Raw genomic sequence first — 16,440 nt, 5'->3', positions numbered from 1 at the left:
GTTATTTATAACGTGCTTAATACCCAGAGGTTTCTAAGAGCAGACCTGGGGATCAAACCTGTGTTGCTCTGTGTCGTCTTGCTTCCAAGGCGAGCATGTTGCCCCTGAGCTATCCTCCCGAGTGGGAGGCGGCTAGAGTTTCTATCCACCCAAAGGCATGGCAACACATCACAAAAGAAGTGAACGAAATGCTTATGAAGAATACTTCATTATCGATTAGGCGGAATTGGAAAATGGTTGATACATGAGATATGTTAATATGTATCCAACCAATACACTAAGAAATGTGGGCAAACAGCGGACACCTGCACAGATCTGGCATCCACCACCAGGCGGCGGTGCAGAAGGCGGGGCTAATGCTTGCCTAGTGGGCACGCAGACGTATATGTGGGTGTTTTATAGCTCACAGAGGTCTATAACGTTACCCATGCGCCCAAAGCAGTTCAAGGCTGTTTAATGCGGTTCAATACAAGTGTGAACCCTACTTTTTAGGACCCTTTAATTCATGTACTTAATATTCAGGCTTTGTTCCCAAATCAAGGGCTTGTTGGGTGTAAAGATATCTGTGGAATATGGGCTTTAAAGGAATTGATAGAGCATTTTATAAGGTTTCCCCCCTTGTAACGTGCTGCTTTTCCTGATGACCCTCTCTATCCCCTCACAAATAAAGGGGTGATGGACTCTGAACAAGTGCAGGGCACAGGACTCCAATGGACAGTGTCTGTAACCCCATTTTCAGCACTGTGGCAAAGGGGATAAGCTCTTCTCATCACCTCGGTGAAGCATAAGTGCGTCTTATGCTGGAGGTCGTCTTAGGAGCGTCTGACACAAGATAGCGCCTTGCTCTTGTGGGAGCCAGGCACCCCTTAGAACGGCGATCGCTTGTCACAGAGGACAACCATTTAAGGGCAAAAGTACGTGTCTGGTTTTGTGCTGTACTAAAGCCACTTCGTGCAATGGAGAGCTTCTGGGAATGGATGAATGCACAGGTTTTGCACAGAGGGGGCTGATTAAAGAACCCTCGCATCCATTATCCAATCATGCTGTTTCCCTGGTGCAAGGAGTCAGTTACTTGAGAAATGCCTCCATATGCCTTCCTCGTGCTGCACCCAAGAGGGCAGCAGGAGTTCTGACTTGTGAAACAAATGCCTTCAATTCTTCGATGGAAATGTTGATCAACTGGTCTGATTGGGCCATTGTGGGTGATGGTTCTAGAGCTGCCTGTGGCCTTCCATTCAGCAATTGCCGATCACCTCACCAGCGTGCCGGGTGCCCGCTTGGCAAGGTACCCATGCAAGACCTAGGAACATCGCAATTAAAGAATCTCAATCGGCTTTTGAGGTGCATTTCTGAAAGCTCCTAATGCAATGCCAGGGGTTTTATTTTTTTATTTATTTTAAAGTACAGTTTTAAGCCCCTGGTCTTTTGGTTGTAGCCCCACCAGACTGAAGCTCAGGGGCTACATCCAAAAGGCTATAGCTAGACCCGCGTCCTGAGAGTTCTGACATTAGTGTCTCCCGGATCTTTTTCAGACCTAGCAACACCCCTGATTGTCAACATATGCGACAGAAAATATTATACATGGCGCGATCGAGAGACAATTGCACTCTTCCCAGCTCCACCCCCTCCTGCCCCACAGAAAGGCCACGATCCCTCCCCCCGGCCCCCACCCCTAGCCACCCGGATAGGTAAGCATCGACCTGTCGACCCTTCCAGCGTTTGGTCCAATCTTTAAAAGTCTCTCTAACATTGCTGACCCCACGATGAATTTTGGGGGTGCACTGTTATTTTCAATGTTCTGATCCCTCTTCCAGCGCTTTCAGCCCCCGGTGTCAAGCCGGAGTCACTAGTCTGTGCAGTTGCTTTACGCAGCCACCCTTGGCTTTGCTTGCATTCAGTAGAAGGGACGCTAAGAGCCCGCGTAGAGGAGTGAGGTCTGTGAAGGACTCTTTCTTCGGGTCGAACTCAATATGACCCGCTTCTGTTGACACCTCAGAACTCCTCTCTGTCCCAAAGCTAAACCTCAAGACTCCACTTGATCCCCACACCACTCCCAAGGAACTGGAGAGGGTTTCCTACATCCATGGATTTCATGGGATGCAAACCATTGGGAGGCATTACACGTATTGGACTGACTGAGGCATCTACAGGCTTGTGAGCACCTGGTGAGCCTGTTAACCCTACCTAGGTGGTCCACCATCCATGGTGACCTCTCTAGAAGCGAAGCCAGAAGAAGGAGGCGTGAAACGCAGAGAGATTCCTAACAACATGGGAGCAGCATTGGCACAGAGCAAGCTCCTCCAGATATCAGAGCAGAGCTCGCGAGCTGCTCGCGAATCCCACCAAGAACGGAGGGACCGCTTGCGCCCCCGCAGACTGACAAGGCACGATTATAATGAGGTGCTGCCAGGGCGGCGCTGTGTTGCCCACGCCAGGCTCGAAGCGGAGGACCCGCTAATTAGAGGTCCATGTCACGCGGAGCGTTCAATGGTAACATAGTCGGTGATGGTAACGAAAGGAGAGGCCGTGACACCAGGGTATCGGGAGGCCGGCGTGCCGAGCAATTACTGCGCACATCTCCTACCAGCCCGGGGCAAAAGGCGCATTTATCCATCTCTCTATGAATACCTTCATCTGTGTCTTATATTATTGACCAAACGTGCTATACATAGGTCAATAATGAGTCACTATGTTGCTTGATTTTGTTAGTATTATTATTAATAATATTAGTGTTATTATTCTACTTATTGTTGTTATTATTATAGTTATTATTGTTAGTCTTATAGTAGTATTGGTAGCAGTATCATCAATGGTAGCGTCAGTTGTATTGGTACTATTATTAACACAAATATTCTGAATAATATAATGTGATTTATTGTTATTGCATACTAATATTTATAATAAGGATGACAATAGCGATAATGACTATCAATATTATTATTATTATTATTAGTACTATTTTGGCCATTTGTGTTGCCGTTCTTGTTGCTATTATGTTGTGTTGCATATAGTGTGACGTCAGCACTCCGTAAATATGCACGCATTTGTGTAAAAGGCCTGGGGTATTGTAGAAAGTACAGAATTAAGCATCCAGATGTGGGGGTGACTGGTGGAAAGTGACCTGAGGGTCTGCGCTTTGCTGTCCTTGGGTGCAACCCCTATTTATAAGGGAACTCCGCTGGAGGGGCCGGTCTCTCAGGTGCAAATTCTCTATTTAGTCTCCGGCTTCGCTGCAGCTGGAACGAAGAGCCTTGGGTTGTCTTGAAGGGTTAGAGACCCACATGGAGGAAGCATTGCAGGTGGCAGAGAGGTTGTGTTCCATGTATGAGGCAATCCTGCTCAGGTGTAGGTTATAGCCAGGTTCTTAAACACACACTATACCATAGATGAACACACCATGGCGTTGTGTGTAGTGTTGCCGACAGTCCAGCATTGCCAGCACTGTGGGAATGCCAACGGGACTTAACTTGTGTTTCCAAGAGGATGCTAATCCTTAGCTGATGAGAAAGGCCTTCAAAGATGAACTTGCTCTCCCTAATGGCCTCCCACCATGGGAGAAATCCACTTCCGGTAGCTTGGAAACCTTTGGAAGAAGATTTTGAAAGGCAGGAGTTCCTTCCACCTTAGAGACACTCCCATGATGTGAACATATGGAACAGACAAAACATGGGAGGCCTGAGTGTTCCTGGACACGCTATCGCTCTTCCCCGATCCCCTCTGCATGGCTTGGACTCTGGTATTAGTCCCTGCGGTCAGGCGAGGCAGAGGAGACGAGCGCTGTGGTCTCAATGGGCCTGGCTTTGACTTGGTCAATGTGTCCTCTACGACAAATTGACGTGTTTCAAAATGTCTCTATGGTTTAAAGTTTCTTTTGCCTAAGAATTGGCCTGGGGGCGACGTCTCTCTAAAACAGGTGGAGAGACATAGCAGACGGGTGGCGGTTTTAGCGATCCTCTCTTCAACAAGCCGATTCCTCATTGGCTCATGGGCCTCGTGGCTTTGGAATATCAGCCATCGGTCAACGGATCCTGGACCCCGGCCTCAGCATTTTCCTCTTGTCCCCGCCATATTCTACCTCCCATGAAAATGTTTTAGTGTTTCGCTGTCAGCATTTTGCCCTTAATGCCTGCAACAGGCCATCAAATACAATGGGGCGCCCCTCCCCGCTCACCCCCTCCCATAACTGCACGGTATCAGGTAATATTATCCCCACCAAAAATATCGCCGTATATATGGTCGTCGGGAACGGCCATAGGCAATATTTTTCGTGGGGATAATATTAGGGGTTTTTGGGAGCAGGGATTGTGGGGGTGTCCCCCGCTCCTTTTAAAATAATACGGGGGTTGCGGGGCTGTCATCCGCAGGTTCCATGCCTTAATATCACAGCAAAATGATGGCAATATTTTTGTATGGCAATATTTTTGTATGGCAATATTTTTGCGGGGATGTTAACACATGTAACCAACTGCACACAGGCCGTGATCATGTATAGGTGAGTGTGGAACACAGGTGCCAGTGTGTGGCGCTGCGTACCTAGCGTATAGGTTCCACGCCTGGCATTGCTCTTAATAAAGCCCTGCGGCTGAGGCACAAGGTGCACCCTGGAATATCTCCAAAGCTTAGCCATTTAGTAATTAATATTTAATCTACATAAAGTGGCGCTTCTCGGCGCTCCACCAAGAGCGCCTCCAGAAAGAGTGTCCAGATAAAGTGCAGCACTCAATCAAACAGTGATTGCTGGCACAGAGTAAAATGAGGACCAATCGAAGGAACAGGGCCATGTTTGATGCGCCTCCTTGGGATTCTGTTGCTCCGGGTTTTGATTGTATGGTTTAATGCATTGGTCACAATTTCTGAATTTGCAGATAAGAAAAACACGCTGCATTATATCCTGCAGGTCCCGGCGTCGTGAGTGGGCAGGGGACCTGGCATGCTCTTTTCTCATCTCCCTCAAGGTGCCTCCCTGGTGAAATGATGGCTTTCTTGCTTAAGATGCTCTTGCCATGAATGTGTGCCTTCCGCTGAACCTCTGTGAATATGTGTCAGGCAGGGCCGGCTGAAGATGTGGCGGGGCTCATGCTGGCCCATTACACAATTATGTGTGAGGGCCCACTAGCTGCATATGGGAACGGCGGTCTGAGGCATCCAAAGGCTACATAGATCATAACACAGATATAAAGGAATGCAGGGATAGGAGTAATAGCTGCAGATTATCATGGAGAGGAAGCAAGTGCAGAGCTGAAACACTAAATGTACTCCGAAAAACGATTAAGCGCTTTTAGTCAGCAAGGTGCTACTGTAGTCTAAACTGGTGGAAACAGGTAAGGAGGATATACAAATGCTGCTGGATAGTGCAAGGCCGGTGGGAGGTGACAGCATGAGCCTCCCAGAAAAGATAGCCTGTAATGTGCGTTCCGCAAAGCACACATTCAATGTACTGCATTAAACACACATGTTGCTTTGTGATAAGTCCCTGTGAGGCTCGAGGCTCATTTCAACTACCACAATTTGAAAGGCCCGGGCTGCGTCCCTGGTGTCAGGCTAAGACTGCATGTATTGATGAGCTGGTCGCTTGCAGTAGTTCCAGGGTAATGCACGTGCATGCACGGACCGCCTTCTGCGGTTTCAGGTCAATGCAAATGCTGGAACAGGCCACTGCCAGTGGTTTCAGGGTAATGTGAATTCATTATGTAGCCACATGAAGCAGGCCACTTGCAGCAGGGATCGATATTTAATTTTGATTGCAATTATTATGACAAGTGTTTGTCCATTAAATTCCCTCACAGGAGGCTGGGTCTTAAGCCGTATCGCACCCTTAACATGGTGGATACGGGACGTGAGGTGGTCTGCAACGAAAGAACCCATTCCTAAAAGCTTCAAAGCTTTCTTTTTAGTTCAAATTGGCCTTCCTCTTATCGATGCAATTATTTTCCCTAGCGTGTGGCATGCAAGATACAGCCATGCATGAATGCTGCCATTGTAATAGAAAGCCATGTCCCTTTCTACAAGATCAGAAACAGGCTCTGCACTGCCCCCTAGTGGGGGAGCGTCAGAGTGTCAGCCCCTGTAGTCGTCAGGACTTGCCACGCCTGACTGGCCATCAGTGTCTCTTGCCATTCCGGGAATCTGGGACCTTAAAAGCTGGCACAGGTGGCAGGTCTTCAAGAGTCGAAGAAAGCAAATGTCTGGCACACACCTGAGGCTAGATCACAGAAACTGTGCACAGGGCAAAGTTTGCCATAATGCCATGTTCCTTTCTGTTTTTGACTTATTCAGCAATGTGCCAGCGCTGTGATACTTACAGGTTTGGGCGCAGTCAACTAATAAAATAAATACATAAATAAATAAATAAATGAATAAATAAATACATAAATAAATAAATAAAGTGGCATGATGTTAGCACCAGGGCAAACTTGCCATGGTGTAACTATGCACTGAAGGCATAGGTTCCTTGCAACATGGTAATGTTTACTCCCATCATCCATCGCCATCAAACTCAATGTCAAGGGATCAGAAATACCATGAAACATTGCTTTTGCAACCCTGGAGAATGTTTGTAACCTGGCTGCTGGTAGTGTGGCACATTAACCGGGTAGACTGTGACGTGCCCGCTGATGGCATATCGAGTAGAGGGTTTACAATCTATATCAAGTATAGGGGAAGAATTTAAAAAGAAAAGTGCATCAGGAGATGGGACCTAAATGGTCTGCAAAAGGCCTGCACCTCACTGAGGCCAGGGACTGTTCCTGATGCCAATTATTTAGTGTTTTATATGAGTTGACCTTGGCGTGCCTTGACTCGCCTTAACCTTTGTACAGTGCTGTGTAGGGTTGGCCGAGGCATATATGTATGTATGCATTTATTTAGTTTGTAATGTGTACAGCACACCTAACCCATAGGCATCCGCTGATCAACACGAGCTATGGCATAGGGTGTACAAAATGGCGCTTTGAATAAGATCACATGATCATTATACAATTTATAAAGCGGAAACTAAGGCCCTAAGGCCGTCAAGGTTCACCTGATTTGAACCCCTCATGATATGACTTTTGGGGGTATCTGAGCTGACACTTAAAATGTTTGTCCTAAAACCTAGGCGTTTTTCTTTTTTTTTAGCCCTAACAACAGAATGAAAATTAATAAAATTAAAGAATCCAAATAGGAAAGCAAAATAAAAATAAAATAAATTAAATGAAAACAGAAAAAGGAGCCACAAGCTTGAGAAGGCCAAGCCAAGAAATGCTGTTATCTAACACAGTCACTTGAACTGTGGCTCCAAATTTTGGAGAATATCTTTCAAGTTTCATCTCCAAATTATTGGAAATGTTCATTTCAATAGGTTCGATCTCCCTTTGTTCAAATGTGATTGGGTTTGCCCTCTTCTTCTGGGGTTCTATGACCCCGTCATAGGTAGATGCACCCCCTGGCTGTAGTCCTCGGGTGGACACAGTAGGGGGGAGGGGCTTGTTGGGCCAGTCAAGACCTGTACAACCCAATGCTGACCTCATCCAGACACACAACTGTCCTTACCCCTTCCTGGGTTCCATTTGAAAAGCCAAATAATTGAGTGTGCAATATTAAACCAACAACCACCTGTGGGCAGACAGGAGACCATGTGGCAAGAGAGGCAGGTGTGCTGTCAACAGCTGGGCCATGCAGGCAACCACCCTCTGGCCAATCCCTGGGAACAGGCCAAACCAATCCCTGCCAATCCCTCGTGCCAGGAAGTGTGTTGGAGCGTGCAGTCTGCTGTGCGTTGATGGGCAGGTCTCCTTATCCACACAGCAACAAGGTGGACACTGCAAAGGATGTGTGTTATTCAAGTTTTTGATTTTTGTTTTTAATGGCAGGGTTAAAGAGAAAAACAAATCTTAGGAAATACAATAAGGAGGCATTCATCTGCAATGCATGTAAGTCCTCTGTGGAACACACGCCCTTGTTTGTATGTTCTGTTCCCTTACTCAGCAGGAGTGGTCCTACCCTTATTTTGTTAGCATTATTGGAGGAAGCCCACTCTACAAGGTCTCCAGCAAGGTAGGAGTGGAGTAGGTTGTTGGAGGAGCTCAGCACGGCAGCGGGTCCCCTCCACGCGAATCAATAGTCAACAAAGCGCTTTGCATGTCATCAAATAAGGACAGTCGTCATCATGCCACAGCTGTCTGATAGCAGAAATTGACAGATCGCTATCAGAAAACCCCATTCGAGCTTGAGTTCTGCGCTCGATAAACTGATTTACTTGCGCCGCGTGCTTCCTTTGAGGTGCATGAACATCTCTGCATAAACATATGGGCGCGCGAGGCGACGGGGGCTGGGATACCGCCAGCCGAGTTTCTGAAGGGTATGAAATTGACACAAGTCAAGGCGGAGCTTCCACCATTTTGGACCATCCAGGGAGCGTTCAAAGACCTAAAATGGCCACCATTGACCTATGTCTGTTGAACCAAGGGTGACAACATCTTTCAGTCTTTCACGTCTCATTTTAATGAGTTAAGATAGTTGCAAAAACTCTCTTTCAATTTAGATTTTATGTTGTAGTATCTATAAAAACTAATCATAGAAGTTGGTGTTGCAGTTGGAGCAAACTGGATGGCGGAAAGTAGTTTCTGCTTTGGTTAGAGTGGCGGCACTTCGAGCTGTAGAAAGGTCAACAGCGGAGGAGCAGCGGCATTTTGCAAACATCTTTTTTCAGAAAGTCTCATAACTCTGATTCCTCCTGTAAACCTTGTCCTCAGAGCAGCAAATTGACTTTAACAGTAGACCATGTGCATAGTTTGGCTGTCATGAAGCATTCTAGTGCATCCTGGTAGCTGTAGTCTTGGGTCACATCCGCTGAATATTTAGACTTAAGTAACAGATTATAAAATGGATTTAAATGGAATTAAATTAAATTAAAATTGATTAAAATTGTATTTCCAATGAAGTAAAAATATCAATAATGAATTTTGAAAGAAAACTGCAGGACTGGAGTCCTATGAAATATACGCATTGTGGGTCTTTACAAATCAAAGAAGTGTGTCTGTTTCACTCACAAAATTTCACAGGTCTAATCTGTGGGTGCGTTTGGTCAGTGGGCCAGCCTGCAAAAAACATTGTATAACTGGCGTTCAGTGTGTTAGCATTAATTAACCAAACAAAAAAGAATACTCGTATTTAAAAATGATCAAAGAATTGTTCTGAAACCTGCAAGTCACTAGCAAATACCGCGCCAGGAATTACCCGCTCTCTTCGACCCAGCAGGATGCCCAGCATTGGCAATGCTGACACCTGGATGCCGGGCTGTCGCATAGCTGGCACCAGGACGCCAATCTCTGGCGCTGCTGGACGCCAGGACAGCGACCGGTTGCTCGGTTGGTGCCAGGGTAACATGGACTGCCACACGTGACGGCCGCATGCATCCTGTCCCGCCTTGTCTGGTTAAGCATGGTGCCTCGTGAGGCCTGGGATTAGGCTGGCTTTAACTTTCCAATTGAGGGTATGTTTGCCACCTTCTAGTGCCAGGCTGTTATGTAAGTCTATGCAGAAAAGGGCGGGCACACTCGTCCTTGCCAACGTAGGGTGTTTTCAAAGATCTGAGGCTCTACACAATCTGAACCATATGTTATAGAGAGATAAGGTTTCAATTCCTCTTCTGCACACCCACCCTGCACTTTAATTATTGGGTGGGCTTCCAGAAATGGAGCTTCAAGAAACTGTGCAGGCATAAACCGTTCATTAGCCACCCTTGCGCCTCTGCATCCCCACCCCACCCGCGCTGTGTGGGAGCGTGAAGTGTGAACTGGTGTCTGTTCTGCTCCCCTTTGCAGGTTGGGCTCCAGCATCCAGTTCGCCTGCAACGACGGCTACGACCTGCAGGGTTCCAAAAGCATCACCTGCATGAAGATCAGCGACATGTTTGCAGCCTGGAGCGACCACCGGCCGGCCTGCAGAGGTGAGAGTGCAGAGTGCAGAGGGACACGCGCAGCCCTGCTCAGGGTACACGTAGCAATGTTCTCAGTGCGCACGTGCATTGGGCTCGGCTTGGAGGTTGGCAGCCAGTCAGTACTGGCTGTTAGGAGTTATTGGGAGTTATTAGAGTGTTTGATTTGCTTAAGTGAATTGCAGACTTTGGAACTCTTACTGTGAAAATGTTTCGTCCAGTATGAAGTGATGTTTTTTTGTTTGTTTGTCTTTTCCTGAAAAAGTTAATATTATTTTTGTATATTTTTGACCACCTTGGACCAAATGAAAAGTGCTGTCCAGAACTTGTAATCACTGCTTGAGGTATCCCGCATACCGCTGTACCGATATGATAGTCCGGCGAGTTAAAGTCATCACTGTGTAGATATGTTTACCAGTTTGCCACATGTTGGTCAGGGGATCAAAGCCAGTGGTGAAGGCCCAGCAGTCCTCCAACACATTCTGAGATGGTAAAACCACGTGGGCTCCATCATTGAAAGAGCTGCCTGCTGCACGCTAGAGCTGGGGTACACTGGTGTCCCCCCTTTGGTGCGGACAGCACCTAGGGACTGGGCTCACCAAAGGAAATAGTGCCAGTAAGCCGCAGCTCCCTGCTTACACACCCTACCCCCTTAGGTGAGGAGGTGCTCTTGTTAGGGGGTGTGGACTAAGTACACACATAGTTAGGCCAAACCACACAATGAGACCCACGCCCCCTCGATTTAGCATCCCACTTAATCCACTGAGAAAATACATGTGTTTGGTTGGCCGAACCCACCAGCGTTGTATAACTTTGCCGCAGTCATGATTTCTATCTAGACCGGACACACCTGCTGGTGATAGAAATTGGCACGAGACACAGGCACTGGCAGAACATGCCACTGGTTTAGGAGGGCTTATTGAGGGCGTGGAAGGCAGGCGGCAGCACTCTGCTGAGGTGCCACCTAGGGGCGGGGATGGGTAAGGGGCTGTAAAACAAGAACCTGGAAAATCTCTGCCCCCTGAGAGGCAGCAACAACACACATACAGTGGCATAGGGCAGAAGCATGCCCTGCCCAAAGCACCCCCTGCTCCCCCTTTCATCCCCCCAAGGAGGTTTCCTCTTTGATTTTGAGCTGCACTCATCCGTAGGCTTCCCTTTTTGAGGTCAATTCGTAGCAGAGTGGTGAGCCTATGCCTGAGGGTTACTGGGGCAAGAGTCCTGAAAGCAAAGGAACAACTGCTATTGAACGTGGGGGCACTGGGGGTGGGGGGCTGGATGGTCACTCATGGGCCCACTTGCGACCCAACTTTTAAAACTGTCCGCTACACCACCCAAAAGATAACAATTTGGCACCCCTCCTTCCCCGCCGTGCCCCGCATGCCCCATGTCAGAGCAGGGAGGTAATCACTGGAATAGGGCCCTGATGCAAGCATCAGCGCCCATCTAATGAAAACCGCCCAGCTCCCGCCCCAGAGCAGGGAGTTCATCACTGGAATAGGGTGCTGATGCAAGCATCAGCACCATCTAATGAAAACCGCCCAGCTCCCGCCCCAGATCAGGGAGTTCATCACTGGAATAGGGTGCTGATGCAAGCATCAGCGCCCATCTAATGAAAACCGCCCAGCTCCCGCCCCAGAGCAGGGAGTTAATCACTGCAATAGGGTGCTGATGCAAGCATCAGCGCCCATCTATTGAAAACCGCCCAGCTCCCTCCCCAGAGCAGGGAGGTCATCACTGGAATAGGGCCCTGATGCAAGCATCAGCGCCCATCTAATGAAAACCGCCCAGCTCCCGCCCCAGAGCAGGGAGGTCATCACTGGAATAGGGCCCTGATGCAAGCATCAGCGCCCATCTATTGAAAGCCACCCAGCTCCCGCCCCAGAGCAGGGAGGTAATCACTGGAATAGGGCCCTGATGCAAGCATCAGCGCCCATCTATTGAAAGCCACCCAGCTCCCGCCCCAGAGAAGGGAGGTAATCACTGGAATAGGGCCCTGATGCAAGCATCAGCGCCCATCCATTGAAAACCACCCAGCTCCCTCCCCAGAGCAGGGAGGTAATCACTGGAATAGGGCCCTGATGCAAGCATCAGCGCCCATCTAATGAAAACCACCCAGCTCCCTCCCCAGAGCAGGGAGTTAATCACTGCAATAGGGCCCTGATGCAAGCATCAGCGCCCATCTAATGAAAACCGCCCAGCTCCCGCCCCAGAGCAGGGAGGTAATCACTGGAATAGGGCCCTGATGCAAGCATCAACGCCCATCTAATGAAAACCGCCCAGCTCCCGCCCCAGAGCAGGGAGGTAATCACTGCAATAGGGCCCTGATGCAAACATCAGCACCCATCTAATGAAAACCGCCCAGCTCCCTCCCCAGAGCAGGGAGTTACTCACTGGAATAGGGCGCTGATGCATACATCAGGGCACATCTAATGAAAACCACCCAGCTCCCTCCCCAGAGGAGGGAGTTAATCACTGCAATAGGACCCTGATGCAAGCATCAGCACCCATCTAATGAAAACCACCCAGCTCTTGCTTCACAGCGGAGAGGTAATGATCTGACTAGGGTGCCCGCAAGCGCATTTAATTTCAAAAGGACACTTCTCCCACCACGCAAGCTTTGGGTAGCACTTGAAAGGCTTGTAAGCGATATTCAATCAACACTACAGCTAAGTCAATGCCTAGTCTGGGATGCTGAGGAAAACCCTTATTGATGTATTTTTATGTCCAGTTCAGTACTCTGGATGACAACCCTTGTATAAGACCCCCCTCTTAGAATCCCCCTGACCCCACTGAGCCAAGAAGTAGGTTTGTTTTGCAAATTAAAAGGTTTATTTGAAAAATGAACAAGATATATATCACACTTTTATAATAAATTAATAATTGATATCACACTTATGGATATAATGTTGATCAACAATGGGTAATCTGGCACTAGCACACTTCTTTACAATCAATGAGGAGTTAGTATAGGATGGATAAGGTAGAAAAAACACTTTTATGGTTTCAAGGGAAAAGCAATGAGGAATACAATGCAGTACAGAAATAACTCGATATGATTTTAGCAAAAGAGGTTCAGGGTGGGTGATATCTAGTTTATATTAGTTCAGGCTCACTTTAGCAATGCCCTATGAATGATTGTCAGGTTGCACACGAATTTCAGCAAGCAAAGCAAGGACAAATATTTTTACACGTGGCTGAAATTGAGCAAAATGTCAAATCGCGGCAAATTTAGTCACGTGCGTCGAGCGCGATTACGGAGGCACTAGTCTCTTTCGAAAGCTTAGGATCTTAGCTTTACGATAAAAGTTAAATTTCGATCCTAGCACAAACGGTTCCGGAGATACGGCCGATTTTGTGAATTTAGTTTTTAGGATTTGAAATTTTAAAGCTCAGAATGACAGATGACAGTTTTCAGTTTTAAAGATGACAGAATGACACGATTCTAGGAGGCAGTTCTAATAGGCTAAAATAGCTTGAATTAGATTATTTTAACTAAGAGATTGGTTCTGCACAGTTCTGCTAGGTACTCACAATATAAATTTGAAATAGGCCTCGTCACGGATCTGGTCAACACGTCCAGCGGCGGTTCTCTCTGCTCGGCGGGTCAATCAGGCACGGGTTCTGCTCACAGCGATCCGGATCTCTGGTTCTGCTCACAGCGGTCTGGGTCTGGTCTGCGGTTCTGGCAAAAGTTCTTGGCAAAGAATTCAAACAGCTCGCCCGGCTGTTGAATAGTTTGGTTAGGTTTGCTGGATTCTGAAGGCCTGCTTAGAATACTTTTGCTTGCAGTGGGCCTTCTAGGTTCAAAGTTCTGTAGTCTATGGGTCTCTGGTTCTGGTCTCTGTCTGAATGGGATGTCGGCTGTCAAAATGCTCTGCAGAAATGGAAATGAATGCCTCTACCTGTCCCAGCAGTCTCTTTTTATGTGTCAGCAGTCTCTTTTTATGTGTTTTGGAAGTGGGTGTTTGCGTGGCATAACTGAGCCTGCCCCTCTCTACTTGTCATTGGCCCAATTCTCCCCTCTCCCATGATTGGGGGAAGGAAATGGATTGTCATCATGATGAGGTCTGTTTATGGGTCAGAGGATCCTCCCCTGGTCAATTTGCCCACAAATCTATATTTGATTCAAATACATATTTCCCAGATACACAATTTGTTGAAATTACTTGTACACATTATATATTCCTTATGGTCCATGCTTGTCCGCCTCTGATCTTCCTGGGGGCTTGCATTCAAAAATGACAACATTTTGAGCTTTTTGACTGGTTTACCAATATCGGACATTTACCAAAAATTACACACATGTGCGCAAGGAGTATGGACAATAATTGATGAAGTGTCAGATTTTTAACATGCAGACATTTGGAGTAAGACCCTATTTTCTGCTAGCAACTCCCCAGAATACACCACAGGGTCCTAACACCTCTTAAAACGTGCACAGAAAAATCACCAGAATAATGATATTACTTATATAATTCTGACAAGTCCGTACTATGAATTATCAATTTTTTTTAAAAAAATATGCTCTGGCCCAGATGGGTGTGGTTTAGGTTCCAAAGCACATGGGGGAAGCTTCTGTCTGTCCCCGCCTCCAGCTCGGGTGGGTCCTAGAGGCACTTCTCCTCCCACTTCTCCCAAGAGGAAGCCACTTTAAGGCCCCTCCAATATAACTTTTGCCTGAGTCCAGGACAAGGCTTTGTTCAACCTCCTGCAGGTGCCCCTCCCCTAATCTAATCAGAGAGGTGTCATCTCCTTTTGGTGGGGAAGCAGGAGGCAGCCAGGCCTGGGAATGCAGTTTGATCAAGTTTCAACTCCTGTCGGGGGTTGTTGTCAGGCAGAATTCAGCTGAATGTCACTTTAGATCAAAACTTACAACTTTTACACATACATTAAATAATTACTTCCTTCAACTCATTTCAGAATATAGTTTTACATTGTATCCACCTCTTAGCAAGTCTTTCCTTGGCCTGGTTTGGGTTCCTCTGTTCAGTTATGCACAAAAGTCTGGTGGTTTTAAAACGCCGGCTTTCTGATAGTGGTGAGTACCGGTATTGCATCCATTTTTGGGATCTGTCTTGAATTACTGCATTTCAATAGAGTGGTCTTTTGCTTGATAGTATAGGACCCTTGCTTAACATTGTTTTGATGGCATCCTTACAGTAGAGTGGTGATGTGGAACCCCCCACAAGAAGGTTGTATCTTTGGAGTGGTCTTGTGCCAACTGCACAGTTCTCCTGGATTCTGGCGTGAATGTGGGCGGTGACAGCTCCTCCCCCCATCTGCCCAGTCTAAGGATTCAACATGGGTCACAACCCTTGACAGGCTCCCCGAGTGGTAGTGCGCTTCGGGGGATGAGTCATTTCTTGGGTGAAACTCAAAACTTGTTCAGCATTGTAAGCAAAACATGTTGAAGGGAAGCTTTATCGGAACCCAAAAAACGCTAAAATCGAACAGGCTGAGTTTTCCTCGTATTACTTCACCTAAGACTTTGTCTCTCACAAGTGACCATAACATGCTGGTGGTTTGATGCTCAGAGGTGATTTGGCTAGGCCATAAATGTGTGCATATATATTCCAACATACGTGCAGAACGTGCGAACAGGGGTAGCGCCGCAGCAGTGATTCAGTGATTCAAAGCACATTCCTGATTCGCAAAGGGAAGTTTCACGATCAGGTACCATGCAGGCAGGGTTCTTTTCTGCCCCATGGCAGCGTTTCAGAAACATTCGGAGTTGACCCGAGGAACTTCTGTTTGTCACCCCCATTTTACTTAATTTTATTTCCTGTTGCTAGATAAGCAAGGCACAGAAAGGAGCATCCATAACAACGTTCTCATGTTGTATTTGCGCAAATTGCATAGTGCTACTAGGAGAACGCATTGGGCATCTAAAAATAGCTCTGTGCAATGGTGCCCTTTGTTTCAGACCTTATCAGTTGCCATGCCTTCAGATTCCCACGCAAGAGGCGTGTCTGGAATATGTTACCAATGCAATTACCTAGCTTAGTCGGACTGTGCATATGTTTCCATTCGGTGCAAGCAGAGGGCATAACTTCTGCTCTGGCATCTTCCCTCTCCCAGACACACTGGACTCAAGGACGGAGGGATACGGCGAGTGTGGATCGAAGGACTCAGTGGAGTGTATTGCCATGTCTTCTGCACCCACTGCTGGAAATGGACCACGTTTACTGGGGTACTCGCCTCCACCCCCTTCACACGCAAGGGGAGGCGGATTGCAAGTGGTGTGGGCAGTACTGGGGGGTGGAGCTAAGTGTCAAATCATGTGCATGCCCTGTCCTGAACGTAGGACGCTGACTGCTCTGCATAAAAACGAAGTGCATTTTGGGAACATTTGAATGACCACGAATAATTTATCAAACATATCTGTACTAGTAATTCAAACATGCGTTTCTTCTGAGCGTGCAATGCACACTGGGTATGGTGCTCAATTCCTAGGCCAGCATGGTCACCCTAACAGTAAAATGTGTGCAAACCATGAGACCTATCTACAGTGTTGTGTGGCT

At 47.3% G+C, this 16,440-nt stretch overlaps 1 protein-coding gene across 1 annotated transcript in view; it reads left to right on the top strand.

Annotated features, from left to right (window-relative positions):
- The window catches only part of CSMD2 (CUB and Sushi multiple domains 2), a 2,010,406-nt gene that overhangs the window by 1,192,838 nt on the left and 801,128 nt on the right, over positions 1-16,440 (top strand). The window contains exon 9 of the mRNA XM_069622557.1: positions 9,804-9,928. Coding sequence (XP_069478658.1) covers positions 9,804-9,928 — 125 coding nt within the window. The remainder of the gene's footprint in view (positions 1-9,803; positions 9,929-16,440) is intronic.

This window comes from Ambystoma mexicanum, chromosome 11 (genome assembly GCF_040938575.1).
Source record: "Ambystoma mexicanum isolate Mex_15411 chromosome 11, UKY_AmexF1_1, whole genome shotgun sequence".
NCBI classification, from domain to species: domain Eukaryota; kingdom Metazoa; phylum Chordata; class Amphibia; order Caudata; family Ambystomatidae; genus Ambystoma; species Ambystoma mexicanum.
Note: the sequence above shows the minus strand (reverse complement) of the source record. Positions and strands in the feature narration are given on the sequence as shown.